The sequence below is a fragment of the Phytophthora cinnamomi genome (genome assembly GCF_018691715.1).
Source record: "Phytophthora cinnamomi strain GKB4 chromosome Unknown Contig53, whole genome shotgun sequence".
In the NCBI taxonomy this organism is placed as follows: Eukaryota; Oomycota; class Peronosporomycetes; order Peronosporales; family Peronosporaceae; genus Phytophthora; species Phytophthora cinnamomi.
This window is the reverse complement of record NW_027150986.1, coordinates 1797927-1819697: the sequence shown is the minus strand read 5'-3', so window position 1 is coordinate 1819697 and position 21771 is coordinate 1797927. Positions and strand designations below refer to the sequence as shown.

General features: G+C 53.8%; 10 protein-coding genes across 10 annotated transcripts; 6 read left to right on the top strand and 4 right to left on the bottom strand.

Moving 5' to 3' along the window:
• Positions 1 to 55: 55 nt before the first annotated feature.
• Positions 56 to 476, top strand: IUM83_00522 (uncharacterized protein; the record flags this gene model as incomplete). Its single annotated transcript, XM_067924298.1, has 3 exons — positions 56 to 63; positions 154 to 230; positions 346 to 476. The coding sequence occupies 3 exons, from the start codon at positions 56 to 58 to the stop codon at positions 474 to 476; spliced, it is 216 nt and encodes a 71-aa protein (XP_067789090.1).
• A 119-nt stretch (positions 477 to 595) lies between these two features.
• Positions 596 to 1382, bottom strand: IUM83_00521 (Carboxy-terminal domain cyclin; the record flags this gene model as incomplete). The annotated part of the gene is made up of 4 exons (XM_067924297.1): positions 596 to 610; positions 711 to 794; positions 874 to 970; positions 1051 to 1382. 4 exons carry the CDS (start codon positions 1380 to 1382, stop codon positions 596 to 598), a joined length of 528 nt encoding a protein of 175 aa, XP_067789304.1.
• Positions 1383 to 1761: 379 nt separating this feature from the next.
• IUM83_00520 (uncharacterized protein) lies at positions 1762 to 2491 on the top strand (the record flags this gene model as incomplete). Its single annotated transcript, XM_067924296.1, has 3 exons — positions 1762 to 2043; positions 2152 to 2265; positions 2336 to 2491. 3 exons carry the CDS (start codon positions 1762 to 1764, stop codon positions 2489 to 2491), a joined length of 552 nt encoding a protein of 183 aa, XP_067789305.1.
• A 102-nt stretch (positions 2492 to 2593) lies between these two features.
• Positions 2594 to 3987, bottom strand: IUM83_00519 (histidine acid; the record flags this gene model as incomplete). The annotated part of the gene is made up of 5 exons (XM_067924295.1): positions 2594 to 2896; positions 2972 to 3037; positions 3109 to 3377; positions 3455 to 3641; positions 3712 to 3987. 5 exons carry the CDS (start codon positions 3985 to 3987, stop codon positions 2594 to 2596), a joined length of 1101 nt encoding a protein of 366 aa, XP_067788506.1.
• Positions 3988 to 4311: 324 nt separating this feature from the next.
• IUM83_00518 (Bzip transcription factor) lies at positions 4312 to 6961 on the top strand (the record flags this gene model as incomplete). The annotated part of the gene is made up of 6 exons (XM_067924294.1): positions 4312 to 4380; positions 4474 to 5763; positions 5830 to 5883; positions 5954 to 6139; positions 6213 to 6845; positions 6929 to 6961. The coding sequence occupies 6 exons, from the start codon at positions 4312 to 4314 to the stop codon at positions 6959 to 6961; spliced, it is 2265 nt and encodes a 754-aa protein (XP_067788505.1).
• A 1382-nt stretch (positions 6962 to 8343) lies between these two features.
• On the top strand, positions 8344 to 10959 carry IUM83_00517 (putative ferric reductase; the record flags this gene model as incomplete). Its single annotated transcript, XM_067924293.1, has 2 exons — positions 8344 to 10272; positions 10339 to 10959. The coding sequence occupies 2 exons, from the start codon at positions 8344 to 8346 to the stop codon at positions 10957 to 10959; spliced, it is 2550 nt and encodes an 849-aa protein (XP_067788510.1).
• A 235-nt stretch (positions 10960 to 11194) lies between these two features.
• Positions 11195 to 12127, bottom strand: IUM83_00516 (Glutamine cyclotransferase; the record flags this gene model as incomplete). Its single annotated transcript, XM_067924292.1, has 1 exon — positions 11195 to 12127. The coding sequence occupies one exon, from the start codon at positions 12125 to 12127 to the stop codon at positions 11195 to 11197; it is 933 nt and encodes a 310-aa protein (XP_067788509.1).
• A 2023-nt stretch (positions 12128 to 14150) lies between these two features.
• IUM83_00515 (putative ferric reductase) lies at positions 14151 to 16919 on the top strand (the record flags this gene model as incomplete). Its single annotated transcript, XM_067924291.1, has 1 exon — positions 14151 to 16919. The coding sequence occupies one exon, from the start codon at positions 14151 to 14153 to the stop codon at positions 16917 to 16919; it is 2769 nt and encodes a 922-aa protein (XP_067788508.1).
• Positions 16920 to 17216: 297 nt separating this feature from the next.
• On the top strand, positions 17217 to 18204 carry IUM83_00514 (Dihydropteridine reductase; the record flags this gene model as incomplete). Its single annotated transcript, XM_067924290.1, has 5 exons — positions 17217 to 17410; positions 17475 to 17599; positions 17666 to 17807; positions 17883 to 17991; positions 18067 to 18204. 5 exons carry the CDS (start codon positions 17217 to 17219, stop codon positions 18202 to 18204), a joined length of 708 nt encoding a protein of 235 aa, XP_067788507.1.
• Positions 18205 to 18333: 129 nt separating this feature from the next.
• Positions 18334 to 21520, bottom strand: IUM83_00513 (Nuclear transport regulator; the record flags this gene model as incomplete). Its single annotated transcript, XM_067924289.1, has 4 exons — positions 18334 to 18378; positions 18490 to 18828; positions 19933 to 19956; positions 20036 to 21520. The coding sequence occupies 4 exons, from the start codon at positions 21518 to 21520 to the stop codon at positions 18334 to 18336; spliced, it is 1893 nt and encodes a 630-aa protein (XP_067788514.1).
• Between the last annotated feature and the right edge of the window lie 251 nt (positions 21521 to 21771).

Here is a 21771-nt window from a genome sequence, read left to right as displayed (position 1 = left end):
TTCATCCCTTTTAACTTGCACTGGTGTCAGACACCGTCGGCCAGGCACATTAGAGATGGCAAGGTGCAGGCACAGACAGGAGATGAAATCAGCTTGGGGTCAAATGGTAACTCGTTTCATGTTTTCTGAACTGGTCATTTGTAATCGTTGTAGAGATACACACGTCATTATCGTGCTCTCATTTATCATGGTGGTTGATCCGATTGCACTACAAGTTGTTGTCAGTAGAGGTGAGGCAATGGGTATGGTACATCTATTTTGTATGTCTACAATTTACATCGAAATGTGAGCGGAGTCAGTGGAATCGAGCCTTACGATGTCAGGTCGTCTTTGACGTGCTCACAGACACGGCATACACAGGAGGGGTCGTAGGGGACCTTCCATGGCGAAGGCAGGAAAGCACCGTAGCGGCAGCGCAGCGCAAACCATGGTTTGAATACCGCGTGGCGTGGATTGATGTTGTCACGGTGCGTTAGATAGAGCTGCACAACAGGTTCCAATAGCGGCGGTTTTACGTCCGAAATTTGGTTTCCAGACACCACGAACCAAACAGCATCCGCAAGCAGCTTCTTGGAAAACTGGTTGGATCTTGCCTTCAGCAGCAGTAGGTCTGCAAAATACAGAGCAAGTTGGCACTGTTCGAATGGAAGGGCATCCATTTCGTGTCCTTGGTTGAGTTCTTGAAAAAAGTAGATTTTTCTTTGCAGCACGTCGAGTATCGTGGGGGCCATGATCCGAAAATTCAGAATATGCAAGATCTTCAGCTCGAACTCGAGAATCTCGTTCCACGTCCACTGTGAGCAAGCATAATTAACACAACCGTAAGTCAAGCTTAAACAGTCTATAACAGCACACTTATTCCTCGCAACTTACGCTGCTGGAAAGTCTTCGCCGCTGCAGAATCTCTTTAATGCTCTTGTCAAAGATAGTCGTGGGCGTCTCTATGAACTTCACAGCGATCCATAAGCACCTATCGTTGCATTCAAAACGAGCCAAATACATTAGAATATGGCGATCCTCAATCACTTCACACAATAACAACAAGCTTACGAAATGCTCAGCGCTTCGAGTTTCGCTACTTCGATGCTCTGCTGCTCCATGTATCGGTCCAGAAGGCCCACGCACAGGTGCAGCGTCTCTCTTGAGAGGCCCAGCGCTGACGTGATGGTCAGAATGGCGGCCACCATCTCGTCACGATGCGCGGTCGTCGCGATCTCCTCTTTCTCCTCCATCTGGTTGTCTGCAATTCCAAAGCGGTCTACAGACGTGGGAGACTCCGTTTTGACACGCTTCAATTGATCATTGTCGGCCTGGAGCTGCTGGGGCGTCGGAGGCGGACTGCGTAGCTGTTCACCGCGCGGTCGTTTACGATTAATGCACATTTCTGGAGGGAGGAGCACACGACCGCAGCTGAAACTCTAGAGACGTGCAGTGGGCATTCAGACGCAGACCGAGGCAGTCGGGATGATTAAGGGACGGGGGCCGAAAGCTGCCCGTTCGATCGCAAGAAGGGAACTGGTGCGTCTACATCAAGCAGCGCATTGACGATTTTTGGCGCGAGCTACGACACAGTCGTTACGATTTTCCGCGGGTTTTTCGAACCAGAGGGCAAATTTATCCGCCAATCACAAATCGCACAGAGACAATTCCGCCAATCCGCGACCACACCTAATTTAGTGTGAACAACATCATTCACACACGTCGCAGGAATTTGGTTGGCAGACACGTTCATTTGTGCAGCAAGGAGGTCATTAGATCACCATGGGCGCCGCCAAGCCGTCCAAGAAGCAGCGCGGCAAGCTGAAGGCCGCCAAGAACAAGAAGGAAGGGGCCAAGACCCACGTAAAGTTCGACGACAATGGAGACAAGGTCGTGCCCAAGAAACGCGCGCGTGCAGTTAAGAAGAAGGACGCCGAGGAGGAGGAGGGCGGTGGCAAGTCGGACCGCTCCCCGGAGATGATCCAGCAGGCCAAATACTACCTGGAGCAGTGGCAGAAGCGCGACGAGCCCAAGGCTGATGACGAACTTCCCTGGAAATTTAAGGTTTGTTGGGAGGACGTGCACTTCTTTCGGCATTCAATTAGCGGGTGCTGCATAGGACGAGTAGGGCGTCCGCTGAACTTTTGTGTCATTGTGTGTCTGGCGATGCAGAAAATTAAACAGCAGTGGATCCTGCAGTGGATGTACGAGGCAGACGTCGTACCCAAGGCCATGTTCGCTATTGTGCTGGAATACCTTAACGGTATTCAGGGCGCTGCTCGCACGGTGAGTACTGATGCATGAGTTAAATGCTGCCAGGAGGAGTATTGTTTGCTGAACCTGTGTGTTTTCGCAGCGTGTCATGGAATCAGCGCAAGAAATTATCGACGCTGGAGTTCCAGCTAAAGATGAGGAAGAGGCCGCGGCTGAGGAGAAGGAAAAAATGCTCAGTATTAAGCTCGCCCGCCGACGCTACAAACGTGCGCTGCAAGTGGCGGAGCTTCTGGCCTAGTTTTGCTCTAAACAAAATGCCTATTTCTCTTGTGTAATTGGCGTAAGTTTTGTTTGGTTCTGCTCGTTGAGCACTCACAAACTGGTACCTGCTGATATGCACCTAGTCAGCGCGGCTTCCGATGTGATCCAACACCATGTCACGGAAGCGGTCAGGGGGGCAAAGGCCATCGGTGGCATCACCAATGGCAAGGATTTCGCCGTTCAGTCGAACACGAACGAAGAACTTCCCGTCTTCGTTTTCCAGTAGCTCTAACGCAAGAGCCGAGGAGTACTCGGGCCACCACGCGATGTCGTTTGCGATTTCAGCGTCCACGGTCCGGAGAACCGACAGTAGAGACACATCGTGTCCGCTGTAAATCACGATCTTCTTGTTCTCATAGTGCTCCCACAGAGCTTTTTGCATCTGAATCGCCAAAAAATAAGAACATCAATATCGCATGCACGCTCAACTCTTATTGTACGGATAAATCGGCCCCACCTCACGAAGAACGTTGTGCATTAGGCGACCGGCAACCAGCTTCAAAATCGTTCGATGAGAGTAAAACTTCAGAAACCACAACATATCGGATCAGAACTTGCAAGGTGACCGTTGCACTACCCCAATGGCACTCATACCTGGTGGAAACGGAAACCGAGGTGTCTTTCAGCAGCATCACCATGGACTTCACTTCCAGGAATGTAGGGGGCCTGGTGAGCGCGACGGCAGACGAAGTAGTCGGCCGCGGTCAGCCAGGAAAAGGGAATCTGTCCCGAGTCAACAGCTGGAAACAACCTCATCAATTCTTGCTTGACGGGTGCCATATCGTGCTCGCGCGCCGCAAATTCCTCGTTGTCCCGCTCCAAGTCCGTTTTCATCTCCATAATCTCTGGGAAAACTCCGTACGCTATGTGTAACAGTTCAAACGAACCCGTTTGTCAGCACTTTGCCAAATGCTGATCCAATCAACTGCTAAGTGCTCACTGTTGATGATGTCTTTCTCCGGAGGAAGAACACTCACCGGAGGACTCAACTGGGGCTGATCACGCAGCATACCACCAAGCAACGCCTGTACACTCAATTGAGTGCGAGTGTAGGAATTGCTGAAGATCTGCACCTGCTCATGTGTCACTTCACCAAGGTCCAACTCCTCTCGCTGGCAGAATGCTCGCTACATATCACGATCCTTCGTGAGTCTCTGGAACCGATATGGAGTCCTTCCAAGTTATCCTGCACCTCACCAGCCGATTTCCACGCTTTGTCATCTGCTCGATACCTCTCGTGGTCAAATACCCAAATGGCCGCTGTTGGAACGCAGTTTTAACGCCGCCGTCCAAGTGGACACTGAACTTGGAACGGAGCTGCGCAAGTTGCGTTGCTGTCGGGAGTTGGCGACTCCACAGCTGCACCTCCTCTTCTATGGGGCGAGCATTGACGCTTCCTCGGAAAATATTATGCAGAGGGGTGCGATCGCCGTGGCGGTGCAGCACCTGGAGCTGGCGCAGACGCAGTCCCATTGGTTCGGAGGGGGGGGGGGGGCTCCTGCAATTCCAAGTGTCGACGGATACCCAAATCGACGATGTACTTCAAAGCTTTGTGTGCGCCACATCACTCATCGTTTCAAAACCGACCAAAAACGGTCGAATCAAGACTAACAGGTATATCGAGTTTTGAAGTCGTTCTGGAAAGAAAAACTCGATTAGATTATATATATTTAAAAAGCGTAAGTATTAATAGGATTCGCTAAGTAGTTCGTACCAACTCTCGCCAAGATTAGCCTTTGCTGCTGCGGTGTAAACCCACGCTGTGCAGGGCGCTACGTGCCACCCCATCCGTTGAACATGGCGAAGGAAGCCATGATCGCGGCCTCCACGCTCTCCTTGAAGGACGCGCAACGGTGCTTCGACAAGGTATCAAGTCTCTCTCCGCTTTGCATCAGGATGTTGAAGATGTAGAAAAATGTAGCCATTTGCAAGCGCTAACGTCGTTTCGCCAACCTGCAGGAGCGTCGGTCGTTCTTGCGTGATCTCGAAACTCTGCGGCAACAACTGATCAAGAAGGACCAGACAGCCGCCCGCGCGGCCGCTGCTGCTAGTACCCACACGATTCAGCTCAAGCGCGAGATCGCTTCGTTACAGGCGGCCATGACAGCTTTAGAAGCTGAACGAACGAAGTTCCAGGAGCAGTTCACACATACGAGCTCATTGCTCGAGACGGCACTAGATCAGCGACAAGAGGACCAAACGAAGCTGAGCCGCCTTAACGAGAAGCTGCGCACGCTCGAGAAAAAACACGACGAGACGGTGGATCTAGTGAAGAACGAGGCAGCAGCAAATGTACGTGCTACCCAAGAGGAGCGTCAAGCGTTAAGGGCGAGGGTGGAGCAATTAAGAGGCAAACTGGAAAGCGAGCGAAAAGAATGGCAGAATGTGCACCGACCCATGGCGGATGAATTGCAAAAGTGTAAGACGCGATTGCAGCTAGTGGACAAGGAACTGCAGGATGCACGCTATCGAGAACGGTCCAGCTTTCAGTTGAAGGAAAAAATGGGAGGCGAGGTGACTGTGTATAAACGGAAGGTCGCCGATTTGTCAACTGCGCTACAAGAGGCACTGCACGGGAAGAGTGAACTCAAAGCTGAACACTCGCTGATGGTGGGGCACATGAAGGACAAGTGGCGTGAAGTGCTGCGTAACCATCAGCATTCAAAAGAACAACTTATGATGCTGCAAGAAGATTACAACGGCTTATTCCGATCGCGAACATGCATTGAACAACAGAATGAGCAAATATACCAAGCGATGAAGCAATTGAAGACGCGGCACGAGCAAGCGATGAAAATCAAGGAGCAGGAGTGTTGGGATATTGAGAAGAAGCACAAGAAGATCAGCGCTACTTGTCAACAGTGCTTGAAGACCCCAGAGCAGAAACAACAGGACGAGGAACTCAAGCTAGATGTGGTCCGGGAGCAAACACGACTTGAAGTTACAAAGAACTTGGAGCTTGAGCGCTGGGACCGTTTTCAAGAAGTAAATTCGAAGTACTTGGATACGTGCAAACAACTGCAAACTGCTATCGAGGAAAACGAGGTCCTGCGTGGAAAATATAAAACTGTGACTAACCAACACCAAGAACTGCTAAACACGGAGCAAAGGTTGTCTAGCCTGCTAAAAGAAACTCAAACCAAACTACGGGAAATGAGTTCTAAGAGAGATGAAGAGACCCAGCAAATGGAAGGAACGAAGAAGACGATGCAAGACTTGGTTGAAAATTTAACGAGTTTGACTGCTGTGGTACGTAGTTGATTTCGGTTGCTGATGTGTCTGCTGTATAACTTAGTGGATTTGACGTAAATACAGACAGCAGACCAAAGCAAAAAACTTCAGGAGCTCGAAACCGCTCGTCTCGAGGAGGTACGGTGTGTGTGAAATGCAGCGGGGGCATTAGTTTGCGACCCAACTAAGTTTATTGTGGTTTGTGCAGCGCGAAACTATGACGGAACAAATCCGTGCTCTTGAGTCCGATAAGCAGTCCATTGCACAAGATCATGAACAGTTGACACAGCGATATGATGAGTTTTTGGCACAATACGAGCTTCTCAAGCAGGAAAAATCGAAGCACTGGAACGAAATTGTCGAGGCACAATTGAGTGCCAACCTTTTGATCGAGGTAAGCTTCGAATGCCAAGCAATATAAACACAAGTGAACGGGAAACTCATACCGTCTGTCGATGTTCCTGCAGGAACAGGCTCACACAATAGACGACTTACTGCAAGCAAAAGCCGACGGCACTTACGTCTCCCCAACAAAGCCAAAGCCATCACCAAATCATATTCACATCGACTCGTCCGCCTTGTCGTCAACTGGTGCAGGGGGTGATTTTACCTCGCCCGCCGAGTACACTAGTCTTATTGCTGCCTTGCGCCAGGAATGCGAGGCCCTGCGAGAAGAGGTGGCTCGACTAAAGGCCAGGCTTCGAGATGACAGGACTTCATGGCAGGGCAACAATGATACGAAGGAAGACGAGCTCCTGCGTGAAGTTAAAACCTTGCAGTTGGAGCGTCAGAAGCTGATGAAGCGTCTTGAAGAGCAAGCCCTTACGATCCACGAGCTCACTCTTCAAGAAGATGAAGAAGTCGAGGGCGATGACGAGCAAAGCTGCTTATGTACCACTGAACAGGTCGGGTTTGACCCTGGTCTGTCATCTTGTGCAGAGAGTTACCCGTCGCCAGGGAACTATTCGGAGACCAGCAGCCGACGGATATCTACTCAGACTTACCGCTACCCACTGCGTGAACCGAGTGTTGGATTCTGGTTACCTCCTACACAGGATAAAAGATTACCCAACCGTCCAAGAAGTCGCAGCCCTCTTAAGGTAAGATCGCATAAGTTCGCGTAACTTTAAAGCTATGGCTTTGTTTAGCTGTACTCACCACTGCCCTTTGCGCTGCGTAGCAGGATGAACTAAGCGATGTTTTAAGTGCCAGCTGAACAAATAGATCAATGAGTTCTCCAACCTGTCAGCTCGCCTTGTTTCAGTGAACTATGACGCTGTGCTCGGTGTATTCTAATACTTGTTAGCAATGATGAGAAAGTGGCCAAACCACAGTTTGTTTGTTATCGTTGTGACGGTGACAGGCACTCGAAAGCGAACACAAATCGCAATCCCTTCGTCACCTTGACCCCGGACGTCACCCAAAGGCTCGACTTCTTACATACAGGTAGCTGCATTTGCTGCGAGCCCACATTACCGTAGCGCACGGCACCATGCCGGGCCGACGCAAGCATTCAAGCACGGTGCCAAGTACAGGTACCGGGATACATCGCTTCAAGCACACCGAAATGGTCCCAGATACACTGGTCTGTCGCCGCTGTTCCAGCTGTTCGCGGTATCGCGATTCGGGAGCTGCACAACATCGTAAATCGGGGAGCTCGCTGCGTCTAAATGCACCGGCCACCTTTACCGAGGGTACCCACTCGAAGTGATCCAAGACGCTCAACGACACCGAAACTAGAAACGCGCTCGGACATCTTTACATGCGCATCTTCGGCTGTGTTCGAGGAAAGGCAAGAAAAGCCTAAAATGCTGATCCTGGTCCTCGCGTGTTTCTGGCATTTAACGCGCTGCCGCCGAAGGTGCCGTTGCGGGTGCGATGAATTAATCGCGCGAAACAGGGTGAACGGAGCGAATTGCGGTGCAAGTTGCGGCTTTTGACAATATTGTGGCTCGTCGAGGCCGCGACGCGGGAAGCGCGCGGCCGCGGTGGTGAGGGTTATCGTTGCCAATAAGGGACTGCTGTTCACACCTTGACGAGAACCATTACTGTATGGCATCCGGTTACGGGGATAGCAACAATGCTCGACATCATGGGCTTCACCTGTGTCGTCCCGTGGGTGCGGCACCACCGCTGGACCTTTTGGTGGTGCGTCGGTTGCAGAATAACCGCTATTAGGTTAGCACCGAAAAGCGCATGGCGTTGCCGAGTGGACTCGCAGTTTTGTACGCTTTCGTCGTTATGCGGCGGCGAGCTCCCGGATCTGCTTGCATTAGATAGCGCAAGTGGACGCCAGTGGTGGCGAGCGTGTCTGTGTGAAGCGATACTGTAGTAGAGGCCGGATTTCCGGAGCGCAGGCTTACATATAACCCTGAGCTGTTCTCCAGACAGAGCCTTTTGCTTGGAGGATAGTCGTAGCGCGCGTTTCTAGTTGTCCGAATTACATACAGAGCATGCGTGCAAGCTGCCTTCCCTTGCAGTCCCCCATCGCGCCCCGCTTCGCCAAACACCGCTGGCGAGGCGGCACGAAAGTGTCAAGTGGGGGTCTGTCGGCGTGCTCTCCATTTTGCTTTTTGCAGCCTGGCTCCGACAACAGCTATGGACCGCTCAAGGAAAGAACCCGGGCGCGGTAAGGACGACCTGAAGATCACTCCGGCCAAAACGCAAGCCCTCATCGACGTGTCGACGCCGTCGCCCAATGCTCCTCGCTTTGGGGACAGGTCGACGCCGATGACGAGCACAATGGTAAACATGAACCAAAACCCGCCGCTCCGAAGGCCGGCAACTACCAACTTCATGGACAGTAGCAAGTTCATGTCGATGAACTCGACCACGACCCACGCAGTGGGCAACTGCAGAGGCAGCGGCAACAATCGTCGCTCACGTCGTCGCCGTGCCAATGTGGACGCTATGATGCGCTCAAACATGGTTCGTCAAAGTTTGACCTTGTCAGCCTCGACTGTGTCATCAGTCTCGAGCGCTGCCCATAAGAAATGCCGCATCGCCCCTCCCGCACCGAAGGACGACATGTACGGCCCACCTCCTGGAAGCGACATCGTGACCGTGCCAATCCCCGGAGACTGCAATTTCGAGCAGAAGTACAGTGTGTCCATGAGTATGGACGAGAAGGCCTTCACGCCCATGGAGAAGCTTGAAGCGCTTCGTGACGTGATGGGAAACATCACCGACAAGGATGGCTACATCGAGCGCGAGACCTTTTCGCATGCCTTCGAAGTGGACGGCAACGATTTCGATGGGTATGCCACAAGCAATGGTACGATCGACGGTAATGCCATCTTGATCGACGCTGTGATGAAACTTGGAGTGAACGCCGAGCAGAAGCTGCACTTCATTTTCGATACGCTTGACCCTGATAACACGGGTTATGTGGTCGAGGACCAAATCGTGCAGTTACTGGAGTCGAACTTCTCCAGTGCTAAGATCGACGTCGTGGGCATGGAATTCAAGACTGTGGCGAAGCTTATGTTCCGCAAGGCCCGAGTTCAAAACGATGCGATGACATTCAAGCAGTTTTGCGGCGTGTTCGAGCCGTACGTGACGGACTCGTACCACCTCGAGGAGGCCAAGCCGGTTTTCTCGGCACCTATTCGCCCCAAGAGCAAGTTTGGTCAATGGTACAGCGACAACAAGCTTCGCATTTGGTGGCTGTTGTTCTACTTCGTTGTGAACAACATCGCGTTCTGGGTCAAGTGGTTCATGTACGATGTCGACCCGGCAATTGGATGGGGTCTGCGTATCGCCCGCGCCAACGCGCAGGTCGCCATGCTCAACTGCGTTTTCGTGTTGCTGCCCATGTGCCGTTCCATCACGCAGGTGATGAAGCGAAGCAAGTTTTTGTGGCGAATTATTCCGTTTGATGACCACATTGCTTTCCACAAGACCTCGGGCAGCGTTCTCTTGATCGCTGGTCTCATTCACACGATCGCTCACGTCTTCAACGAGATCTACCTGTACTTGATCGCCACCCCAGAAGAGATCAAGCGATCAATCTTCGTGACACGCCATGTTTCAACTTTCGTGAACGGTGAGCGTCCTCCTTTCACGACGATGCTGCAAGCACTACCGGTATGGACGGGTGTGATTCTGCTGGTGATCACTTGTATCTCATTCCCGCTCGCTGCGATCCCCAAGTTCCGTCAGGGCAAGTTCAACCTCTTCTGGTACTCTCACATGCTCTTTGGACCCTTTCTGGTCGTGCTTGCATTCCATGGAGCCACGTCGTGGCTTGCTCGCTGCTCGGCCTACATCTGGATCACACCTCCGTTCCTGATCTACTTGATCGAGCGTCGTTTCCGCTACGCCAAGATGTTCGCGGCACCCGTGCGCATCATGGAAGCCATGGAGCTTGACGGCACTGTTGCGCTCTTTATCGAGAAGCCCCGTCGTTTTGTCTACAGGCCTGGAATGTACCTCTACATCAACTGCCCCCAAATTTCGTCCCATGAATGGCACCCATTCACGATTTCATCGGCTCCCGGTGACAACTACATCAGCATCCACATCCGCGTCTGCGGTGACTGGACTGATGCTATGGCTCGTGTAATTGCGGACTGTCACGCGTGCAATCTGCAGTACCCTGATGTATATCTTGACGGCCCTGTTGGTGCCCCGACGCAAGATTATCACCGTTACAAGACTGTGATCTGCATCGGCGGTGGCATTGGTGTTACCCCCTTCGCTTCCATTCTGAAGGATGTTGTTCATCTCTGGGAGGACAACCGATGCCTGAACTGCAATCATGTTCGTCACCCGAGCTCGTTCCAGATCCAGAAGCTGTACTTCCACTGGGTGACCCGCGGTCAGGAATCGTTGAGCTGGTTCGAAGGTACCATGAAGCAGATTTCTCAAATGGACCGCGACAACGTGATCGAGACTCACCAGTACCTGAGCACAGTCGTGCTTGGTGGCGAAGAAAACACTGCACAGCTCAAGATGTTCCAGGAGTTCGTTCATGAACAAACAGGCAAGGATTTCGTATCAGGAATGGACACAAAGCAGCTCACGCACTTTGGTCGGCCGGACTGGGACAAGGTATTCTCGGATGCTAGAGCTAAGCACCCTGGTGAGGAAGTGGGCGTGTTTTGCTGCGGACCCCACGAGTTGGAGGAGGTGCTGGCCAACGTGTGCAAGAAGTACTCGTCCTCGAAGGCTGACGGGACTATTTTCGATTTTCACTCGGAAAAGTTTGCGTAGACCGTATGATGAACCAAGTTGGCCCGCGCCAGCTTTCCTGCTGATCGAAAGCAGGCGTGCTGATGTTGTCGTTGAAGTCGATGTAGTAGTATCTTTTTACATAGTGCCGTTGTCTGTTGCCGAATGTACGTATCTTTGTTCTAGTTTTCTTCTTCTCGTGTAGAATTGTTTGCTTTCGTCGCGGCACCACAGCCACGTTGATGATGGCGGGTACCTTTGACGAACTCAGGATAGTTCAAGGGGGAAGCGAGCGCTCGTGTGGTTTCAGGTACGAGAGCTCGAGCTCGAACATGGAGTCCCAAAGCTTGCCAGTCACGAACACGTGTCGGCTAACCGGGTCGTAAGCGATCCCATTCATCACAGCATCCGCAAGAAAGGGCGACTTCTTCATGGCCTTGGTGTGGATATTAGCCACCATGTTGGGTATCCAGTTCAGGTCGATCTGCTCTAGCACGTCACCGGTCGTGATGTCAATGCGCAAGATGTGGTTCTCAAACCACACATTGGCAAGCAGTTCTCCCTCCACAAACTCTAGCTCGTTCACATTTGTGACCGGTACGCCGTCGTTGCGGACGGTGATGCTATGATGCAGCTTGAAGTCGTTGAGCGGGTCGAAGAAGAGCACGTTGGCGGAGCCGTCGCTGGCGATGAGGAACTCGCCGTCAGTGGTGAGCCCCCAGCCCTCCTTGGTGGATGTTGTGAGCGGGAACTGGCCGAGCAGCTGGAAGTCGTCCCGTGACAGCACCAGCACCTGTTCGGCCTTGTAGGTCAGCGCGAACAGTTTGTCGCCCAGCACAGTCACGCCCTCGCCGAAGATGGCATCGTCGAAGCGGAACTCCCGGAGGAACGGCACGCTCTGCGTGGCCCCCGCCCGGAAGAACTCGCTGTTGAGGTCCGATAGCTTGTACTTGCGGATGAAAGACGCGCCGCTGAGCCCCGTGGACTCGATGAGCGCACCGTCGTCGAAGACCAGCCCCTCCGTGAAGGCGCTGACGTTGTGCGGGTGGATGGTCACGAGGCGCACGGCTGTGCGAGGCCCGTCACCAGTCGCGCCCACGCAACTGATGCAGGCCAGGGCGACGAGCAGCAACAGCAGCCATCGCCGAACCATGGAGCGCGCCAGGGGGCCGTCATCGCCAGTCGACACGGCGACTGCGGCGCGAAGCATGCTGTATAGGTGGACTAACTAAACAAAAAAAAAAATCACTTTAAAAATACCTTTGAGAATGGATACCGGTACAAACCGATATGAGTTTAATAACGTGATTCATATGATCTTGCATGTGTGAAGACCTGTCGATAACGAATGCGCAGCTCATAGGTTGGTCTCAAGGGGGGAATTCTCGAAAAACATGTTTTCGGTGTGCGTAGGCCGTGAGTGTATGGGCGTTCAACGGGAGTGAGCGTGAGTGCTGCAACAACTCCCATACAGGATCGCCGCTCCTCTCCGGCAGTGCGCATCGCGCTCGATGAAAAAGGTTCAATTTCGCTGCAGAGTGCTGCGCTGACGAACCTGCGACTGTTGCTCGAAATGCTGAAGTTTGCTGTACACTGTAGCAGCGCAGCCCCGTACATGTACTGCACAATAGTCGCACCGCCAAGGGCTCATGGGGACGCCAAGTGCAAATTGTGTTCAACAATTCCTCTCGCGAGCCGCTATCCATGTCTTACAGTGTATGTACGGAGTTGCCGCCGCGAATCCAGGACGGGGTTGTCCCGGCGGCCGGGCAAACACATCGCGGGGATAATCTCATGCTGGACTAGATTACAGTAGAGCGTGTTGCGGCAAGCCGGCGGTTGTGGTTTCGAGCCCCGGTACGATAGCGCCTGCAATGCGTGCGACGGATCTCCCCGTTTCGCTGCTGGCTAATGCAGTTGGCAACCGTCCGAGTTTCGAGTCGGCGGCTGGGCCGAGCATTTCATCCAGCGATTGTAGACTTTCCACAACGGACGGTTGCCAACAAAAAAATGTTAGTTGCTGCTGCGGATATTGACTACCCCTAATATTAATACAGCAGCGGGGGGTCGCCCAGCTTACAAGAAATTCGCCTTGTCGTTCCTGGCAGACCAGAAAGCCTACTAGCGACACGCGGGGCTGATCCCGCTAAATGCTGGTCCACTGGTGGTCCACCAGTGGTGGTGGTGGTGGTGGTGGGGGGGGGGGGCTCGCTCAGCGAGCCATTGTCATGCATGAATCATGCAGGCCGTGATGTTCACGCGAGCCACCTTGAAACAAGGAAATCGGATGCTTCCAACCGTACGATACGTGTGCACTTTCAAAATGTACGGTCAGTTACGATGTGTACGTTGCCGTTGTCGCGCTGAAATACATGCACTTGCGACTACACTGTATTATGCTACATATTAGGAGACCGCGGCCACACAATCCTATTACCTTCGCCGCTCAATAAATCTGGCTCACTGTATTCAATCTGTCGAAAGCGCTGCTGGCACGCAGCCAACTGGTGTGTCCGGACGAGTGTGCGGCCGTAGTTCCATGTACGGACGCTCCTTCTCAACAGCCGCCACGCGTATTGGTGGTGCTTCGCGCCAGCAAGCTATATGGATGTAGCTGATACGAGTTCGAGGCCAGAGGCTGGCGGATTCATTGAGCTGGCCCTCAAGCGTAGAAAGCTGTCAAGATGTGAAGGTGGCAACAGAGAGTGTATTAATGCACTCTCTGTAGCGGGACTTGACCTCTGCGCTTCTGTCAGCGGGAACGTGAGGCGCACTTGTGCCGCCATGCCAGCTGGCAGCTGGTGGCGGCACCATCCGAAAAGTATCCTTGGCTTCGCTGCAAGAGTCGGACCAAAGCGCGCGCAGAAACGGCCCTGACATACAAGAAACAAGAAGTCCCAGTTCGGTGGGCTGAACTTTACACTGACGAGTCACCGCGCGCACGGCCGGGGCGCGGCGCCGATCAGGTGGAAGCGCCAGCAGGAACGATGCCTTGATGCGCCGCGACGGCGGCCACTTCGCCATTTTGCGATTGCAAGGCCGTAGGCAGTGCCACCTGCCTGTTTTCCCGGTCCACAGGTGCCGCGTGTTTCTAAACCTAGCGTGCTACGCGTCCGCGCCAGTCGGTTGAGGACTTCTACCGGCCGCATCGTCGTGACTGCTGCGCTGCACGGCACGACACTTTGCATTCTTCGCCGCCTTTGCAAGGACACGAAGCGCCTCGGCGGACGCAAATGGACCGCGACCGCCAGAACCGCATCCGTATGGGGAGCGGCGCTCCCGCGCGCCAGCTAGCGGACGAGCTGAAGATCACGCCCGGCCAGAACATGCAGCCGTTCGTCGACATCTCCTCGCCCTCCCCCAACGCCCGCCAGTTCCAGCACAACTCGACCAGCAAGTCGACCAGCAAGTCATCCGGCAGGTCGTGTAGCAGGGCCAACAGCAGAACTAACAGCAGATCGAATAGCATGTGGGGCAGCACGAAGGAGAAGCGCGCGCAGACCCCGCCGCCGCCGCCGCCACTGCCACCGTCGCACGGGCACCCGTCCATGGGCAGCCACCCCAACATGGTGTCCCCGTTCCGGAGCACCACCAAGTCCAGCTTCATGGACACCAGCCCGTTCCTCAAGATGGACCCCACAGCGACACACATCATCGGCTGCGGCCCACCCAAGATGAGCTCCAACTGCAAGGGCAGTCGCGGCCCTCGCCGCCGACCCAACGTCCAGGCCATGCTGGGATCCTCTATGGTGCGCCAGAGTCTAGCGCGAGCGTCAAACCTGTCCTCCTTCGCTGGGTCCCGGTACGGCCCGCAGCCCGGCTCCGACGTCGTGTCGGTCCCGGTCCTGGGCGACTGCAACTTCGAGCAGAAGTACACCGTCGCTATGAGCATGGACGAGCACGCCATGAACGTCAATGACCCGTCGTACACCCCCATGGAGAAGCTGCACGCACTTCGCGATGTTATGAGCAGCATCACCAGCAAGGGTGGATACATCGAGCGTGAGACCTTCTCACAGACCTTCGAACTCAACGGTGACGAGTTTGACGGATACGCCGCGGGCAATGGAGACATCGACGGTAACGCCATCCTGATCGACGCCGTTATGGACCTCGACGTGAATGGCGAGGAGAAACTGCGTTTCATCTTTGAAACGCTTGACCCGGACAACTCAGGATATGTGATTGAAGACCAGATCGTCCAGCTTCTTGAGTCAAACTTCTCAGCCGCCCACCTTGACGTGGTCGGCACAGATTTCAAGACGGTGGCGAATCTAATGTTCCGCAAGGCTCAAGTAAAGAACGAGTCCATGACATTCGAGCAGTTCAAGATGGTCTTCGCTCCTTACATTTCCGACTCGTACAACCTGCAGAAGTCCGAACCTGTGTACACGGCGCCTATCCGCCCCAAGAGCAAATTCGGCGCTTGGTATAGCGCCAACAAGCTTCGCATCTGGTGGCTTCTGTTCTACGCCATTCTTAACAACATTGCCTTCTGGGTCAAGTGGTTCGCTTATGACGTGGACCCCGCTATCGGTTGGGGACTTCGTATCGCGCGCGCAAATGCCCAAGTTGCAATGGTCAATTGTGTGTTCGTTCTGTTGCCGATGTGCCGCTCCATCACGCAAGTCATGAAGCGCAGCCGCTTCCTTTGGCGGTACATCCCATTCGACGACAGCATCGCATTTCACAAGATTGCAGGCAGCGTGCTGCTCATTGCAGGCCTTATTCACACGATTGCTCACGTTTTCAACGAGATTTACCTGTACTTGATTGCCACCCCGGAGGAGATTAAGCACTCAATCTTCGTGACTCGGCATGTGTCGTCATTCGTCAACGGCGAACGCCCTCCATTTACCACGATGTTGCAGTCGCTTCCGGTGTGGACTGGCGCGATTCTTTTGGTGATCACTTGCATTTCGTTTCCACTCGCTGCGATCCCCAAGTTTCGTCAGGGCAAGTTCAACCTCTTCTGGTACTCCCACATGCTCTTCGGACCCTTTCTCATAGTGTTGTGCTTTCACGGAGCCTGCTCCTGGCTTGCTCGCAGCTCTTCCTACATCTGGATCACACCTCCATTTCTCATTTATTTGATCGAGCGTCGATTCCGCTACGCCAAGATGTTCGCAGCACCCGTGCGTATCATGGAGGCCATGGAGTTGGACGGCACTGTCGCGTTATTCATGGAGAAGCCCCGTCGTTTTGTGTACCGCCCGGGCATGTACATGTTCGTCAACTGCCCCCTCATCTCTTCGCATGAATGGCACCCGTTCACGATTTCATCGGCTCCTGGTGACAACTACATCAGCGTTCACATCCGTACCTGCGGTGACTGGACGCAAGCGTTGGCTCGGGTAATTTCTGATTGCCATGAGCGTAAGGTGCTGTATCCGGACATCTACCTCGATGGCCCTGTTGGTGCCCCGACGCAAGATTATCATCGCTACAAGACTGTGATCTGCGTCGGCGGCGGTATCGGTGTTACCCCCTTCGCTTCCATTCTGAAGGATGTTGTTCACCTCTGGGAGGACAACCGATGCCCGAACTGCAGCCACGTTCGCCATCCGGGCTCGTTCAAGATCCAGAAGCTGTACTTCCACTGGGTGACCCGTGGTCAGGAATCGTTGAGCTGGTTTGAAGAAACGATGAACCAGATCGCCGAAATGGACCGCGACAACGTGATCGAGACGCACCAGTACTTGAGTACGTTGAAGGGCAGCGAGAACACCTCGCAGCTCAAGATGTTCCAGGAGTTCGTGCACGAGCAGACCGGCAAGGATTTCGTGTCCGGTCTCAGCACGAAGCAACTGACCCACTTCGGTCGCCCTGACTGGGACAAGGTCTTCTCCGAGGCCAAGGCCAACCACCCTGGCGAAGAAATCGGTGTGTTCTACTGCGGCCCTCACGTCCTCGAGGAGATCCTGGACAACACGTGCAAGAAGTATTCGTCCACGGAACCCAACGGCACGATTTTCGACTTCCACTCGGAGAAATTCTCATAGACTATATATACGTCGCTAGTGTATGTTCGCTGCTGGTAAGAAGGCAGCTCGTATTCAGACGTCGTTGATAAACGTAAATTGAAGTGCTAAAATGTTTTCAAGCTCCAACCGCAGCTTTCCTTTTGCACTGTGCACCGCACAGTATGAGACGAACTCAAAGATAGGACGCGCGGTGTAGCGCAAACCGCGAAAGTTTTCACCCCCTTACTGAAAGCAAGTCAGTACAAGATACTACAATCTTTTCTGCCGTGTTAAATGCGCCTATGGCCCCGCATTGTTCAATCTGCCAAGGAGGCGATGTCCAAGAAGCTGCTTGTCGTCGGTGGTGCCGGTGCGCTGGGCCGCGGTGTGGTGAACCATTTCGCTCGTGCGTCCTGGGGCGTCGCGTCCGTAGGTTTCTCGGCCAACGAGGACGCCGACAACAACGTGCTTCTGCCTGCGAGCAACTCGCTGAAGCAGGCGGAGCAGACGCTGCAAGAGATCTCGAGCAGGTCCGTTGCGTGGCTATTGCATTATGCAATGCTACTGCACCCAACACTGACTTGAGGTGGGCAGGTATGGCAAGATGAACACGGTCGTGTGCACGGCTGGCGGCTGGGCCGGCGGCAGCATCCGCGACGCGGACTCGCTCGTCAACTTGGGAGACATGCACGCCAAGAACTTGGAGTCGGCCTTCCTGGGTGGGTGGACGGTTTGGAAATGCTGCTGCTTGTGCCGCTGCTAACATCTCTTTGTGTTCTCTGTAGCAACGTACTTGGCCAGCCACTTGCTGGTGCCCGGTGGGCTGCTCGTTCTGACGGGGGCGGCTGCAGCTCTCAAGGCTACGCCTGGCATGGTGTCGTACGGAGCGAGCAAGGCGGCCACTCATCATCTGATCGCCAGTGCTGTGTAAGACGTTGCTGCATGATGCAATGATCTTGAAATTCTGGGAAAGCTGATTATATTTTCTCTCTCGTTAACTAGGTCTGAGCTCCCGGAAGATTCGTCCGTGCTGGGCGTGCTTCCGTTGACAATTGATACACCGCTGAATCGGAAGTTCATGGCCGACGCGGACTTCTCGACCTGGACCAAGGTAAACTGTGATAGTACCTGTGTGGTGTTTGCTTTGCAGTCTGAGCTAACACCAATGGTAACGTTTAATGCTTAGGCGGAGGAGATTGGTGAGAAGGTTTTGGAGTGGTCTAACGCGCTCCCCTCTGCTCGCCCTCCGAGTGGACATTTGATCACTGCCACCACGGAAAACAACACAACGACGTGGAAGGACGTTGGCAACCCGTTTCAGTAGAAACGTTACCTGACCAGGCCAAGCGTGGAGATAATTTTTGCATCGTTTCCCTAAAAGATCTGACCGCTTGCTTGCTTTGCTTTTACCACCCCGATGCATATTGTACGCGTTGGCTTTGACACGCGCTGCCTACGACGGCATTGCTTCACCGTTCGCACTGCCTGTAAGGTTGCGCTTGAAATGATCGCAAAACGCGTTTAGTACGCGCTTAAACTTTCGCGAATTTTCCACACACGTCGGTGTGGAGATGTAGTTGAGGAACTCTGTTCGAGCGCGCTCACTGACCTGCGACCCCAAAAAGTTGCTGTCGGATAGAAGCCGGTGGATCAGCTCTTCACTTCGCTGCCGTCCAAAGTACACCCAGCAAGACCGAACGACCTCCGCGATCTTCTCCATCAGATTTGGCGACATGCCTCCAGCAGCGGCATTAAACAGCGCGAAGAGAACGTGGTACTGCACGTCCTTCTCAAAGAATAGCGTCTGAATTTGTTGATGAAGTAGTAGCTTCCCCGCGAACTCGGGGCCATGAAGCAATGCCTCCGGGGTGCGCAGGATCTGCCCATAGAGTGATCCCAACTCGAGCAGAAAGTCGAGCGTTGCGGCTCCGACCTCGGGGTTCTGGGACTTGAAAGCATGTAGTGTTAACGCCAAAACACCCTCAAGCTGATTTGACTGCACAAGGATTGAGGGGTGGTGAGTCCCGCAGGTAGCCACCAGAGAAAACAATGCGCCAGTTAGTCCGGGATGCTCATCGACACTCCCATCTGCCGCAATTTTGCTCATTGAACTCTCGCTGACAATCACCATCACGCGTGTTAAGCTGACTGCTGTAGCCTCGTCATCACCAGCGCACCCAATGATACTTTTGATCACGCCTAAATAGCTACCGTCATGGCTCCGAGAGAACTGTTCCAGCAATGCTGGCATGATTGCGGATGCCAGTTCTAGCGCTTGAGATCGCAATGATTCGAAAACGCCCACCAGCAGCGCACAGAATTGTGCGATCACCTCCTCGCAGCAACCATACACCCGTAAAATGGTCTCCAACACCCCCCATTGCTTCTGCAGCACACACAGCACAGGATGTATTACTTCTTGATCCATCTGGAGAGGAATTCGTGTTGCCAACACGAGAAGATGGTTGAACATTTCGCACAGAAACTCAACGGAACCTTCATCGTCTGCACTTAGCTGGTTATACCGCGATGCAAGATCGGTGAACATGATCGTACCAAGTTCTTCCACTACAGGAAGCGCTTCCTTGTACGACACAGTCGTGAGGACATGACAAATAGAGTCCACAATTAGCTTCGCACTATTTCCCGTCAAGCATGGTCCCGACGACCGGCCTACAGCAGCACGATTCGAGCGGTACAGATTCACCAACGCGTCCATCCACAGCGGGTTAAAGAAGTGGGACCCACAGCGAAGCGTCAATTTCCGAAGTGCAACAGCACCGACGTGGTCTTCAAGACCATGCTGACTGAATGGAAAACCGGAATTGTCCTGGGAGAGCTCGAAGCCGTTTGACACAATTTTGAATGCGTACGTCCCCAAGTATTCCGGGTGCCTAGCAAACCAATGGCCGGCTACACCAAGGAAGATGGTGACTGTGCGCGAGAGTGCGCGGTGCGAGGGCTCTTTTCGCGACAGACATTCGAACAACCTTGGAACGAGGGATGTGTCTTCTTCACGAATCGATTTTGATAGCGCGCTTAAAGCGTGTACATAAACTTCCGTACGCCGCCACCACTGATTGACACGCACAACAACAACGAGATTAATTAGCTGCCTAGGAACCGTAAAGAAAGCATTGTGAGCGCATACGTACGTCCGGTGGTATAGGGGCCCCGGAATCTGCGGCTTCGTACTGCTGAAAGATCGCATGAATAGCATCTATAATGAACTTGTCCTCGCTAGCGATCGTGACAGTAGCAAGAGCACGGAACACATTGCGCACTTCGCTTCGGTACAGGAAGAAGCGCTCCTTGGCGGCTTCCGGAAAAGCTTCAAACCCATCAGGATACTGGGTTCGCTCTATCAGGATGACCAACAATCGCGAGATGAATGTTTCAAATTCGAACATGCGCTGCTCGTGCTTTCCAGATATGTATGTGCGGAATATGATCCAAAACTCCATCGTCTCGTTCGAGATGTCCAGATTGTTCAGTGACGTGAAGAACAGAATTGTGTCCAAAAATTCGTAAACGAGGGACCCAGGTCGCATGTCAAGCGTGTAATCCACAAAATACACGATGAACGCTTGTCCGCACTCCGATATTGCCCTTGCGCAGTCAGCGAGACAGAAATCCATACTTTTCGCTGAAGCTGCCATACGCTCCTGAAGGTGCTTTCCTAGCATTACGAAATTGTGCATTACTAGTTCCATCAACTGAACATGCTCATCATGACGACAGGCACGCACGACTTCGCGTACAAGCTGTAGAGCAAACACCGAGGACGCCGGAACTAACGATTCTCGGAAAGCTCGATCCAGCAGGCCGCACTCGATAATAACTGCCGGCGATACTGTCCCATGCTCCACCCAGCTCGCGAAAGCTTGCAACAACAGCCCCCGCAACTGCACCTGTTCTTCGCTGGCATCAATAACTGTAGCGATCGATGGAAGCACGGTGCGAACCACGTGTGCGGCACAATGCTGCACCATGTCCTCGCACTGAGTCCGCTTCATCTTGGAAAACTTGACTCGCTTGTTGTCGACTTCCTCCGGGATGACCTTCAGCGTCAGCAGTACAGCAAAATTGGTCAAGGCTGCGGTCACGGTGTCGCTCACCGGATGCTGTTGGTTTTGCACTAGCCATTCCACTGCCCCGACCACTGTGCTGTCGCCCTGTGGCTCGTGGAAACGCAGCAGAATGACAGCTATCGTCAGCGCCAAGTGAGTCTGCACATTCAATTCCTCCTGGGTTCCGTTCGGCCCCGTCAGCACGTTCCACACGTCCTGTGCCATCTGTCCGAAGTCCTTCACCAGCACCTCGTGCTGCGCGCGATCTTCTGGTGTCCAGCTGACCGGGTCGTCCATCTTGTACTTGCGAATGTACGAGGCCACCGTGAAGTAGATCGTCGACGCAGCGAACGCGCGCTTGGCTCGCAGCAGCGCATTGTGCTCGGCGTTGCCCGTGTCGACAACCGGCGCCTGCAGCACGGCCAGCGCAGTCTGCGCCGCCTCGGGAGAGCGCTGGAACTGCTGCAGCAGCGAGTCAGCACGACGACGCACGCGCGGCGAGCTCAGCGGGCTGTAGAGCTGGTGCAGCGCCTCGGAGACGACGGCTTCCGAGACCACGGCCACCTCCATCGTTGCAGTGCTGGAAGGGGGTCTTTTCCGTCAGTTGGCGCTGCTTTTCGCGACTGGGAGGTCCGGGCCTTCTTAGCGGGGACGAGCGGCCGACAACAATAGCCACGAACTCCAGATCCAATCAGACCTCGTGCTAATTGGGGCAGCTTGAAGGGGGAGGAAGGACGGGTTGGGTCGGGTCGCGCTCCAGTTCTGAGATCGACCCGCTCCTTTGTATATAGCACGCAGCAAACTTGGTGGGCTATGCGCGC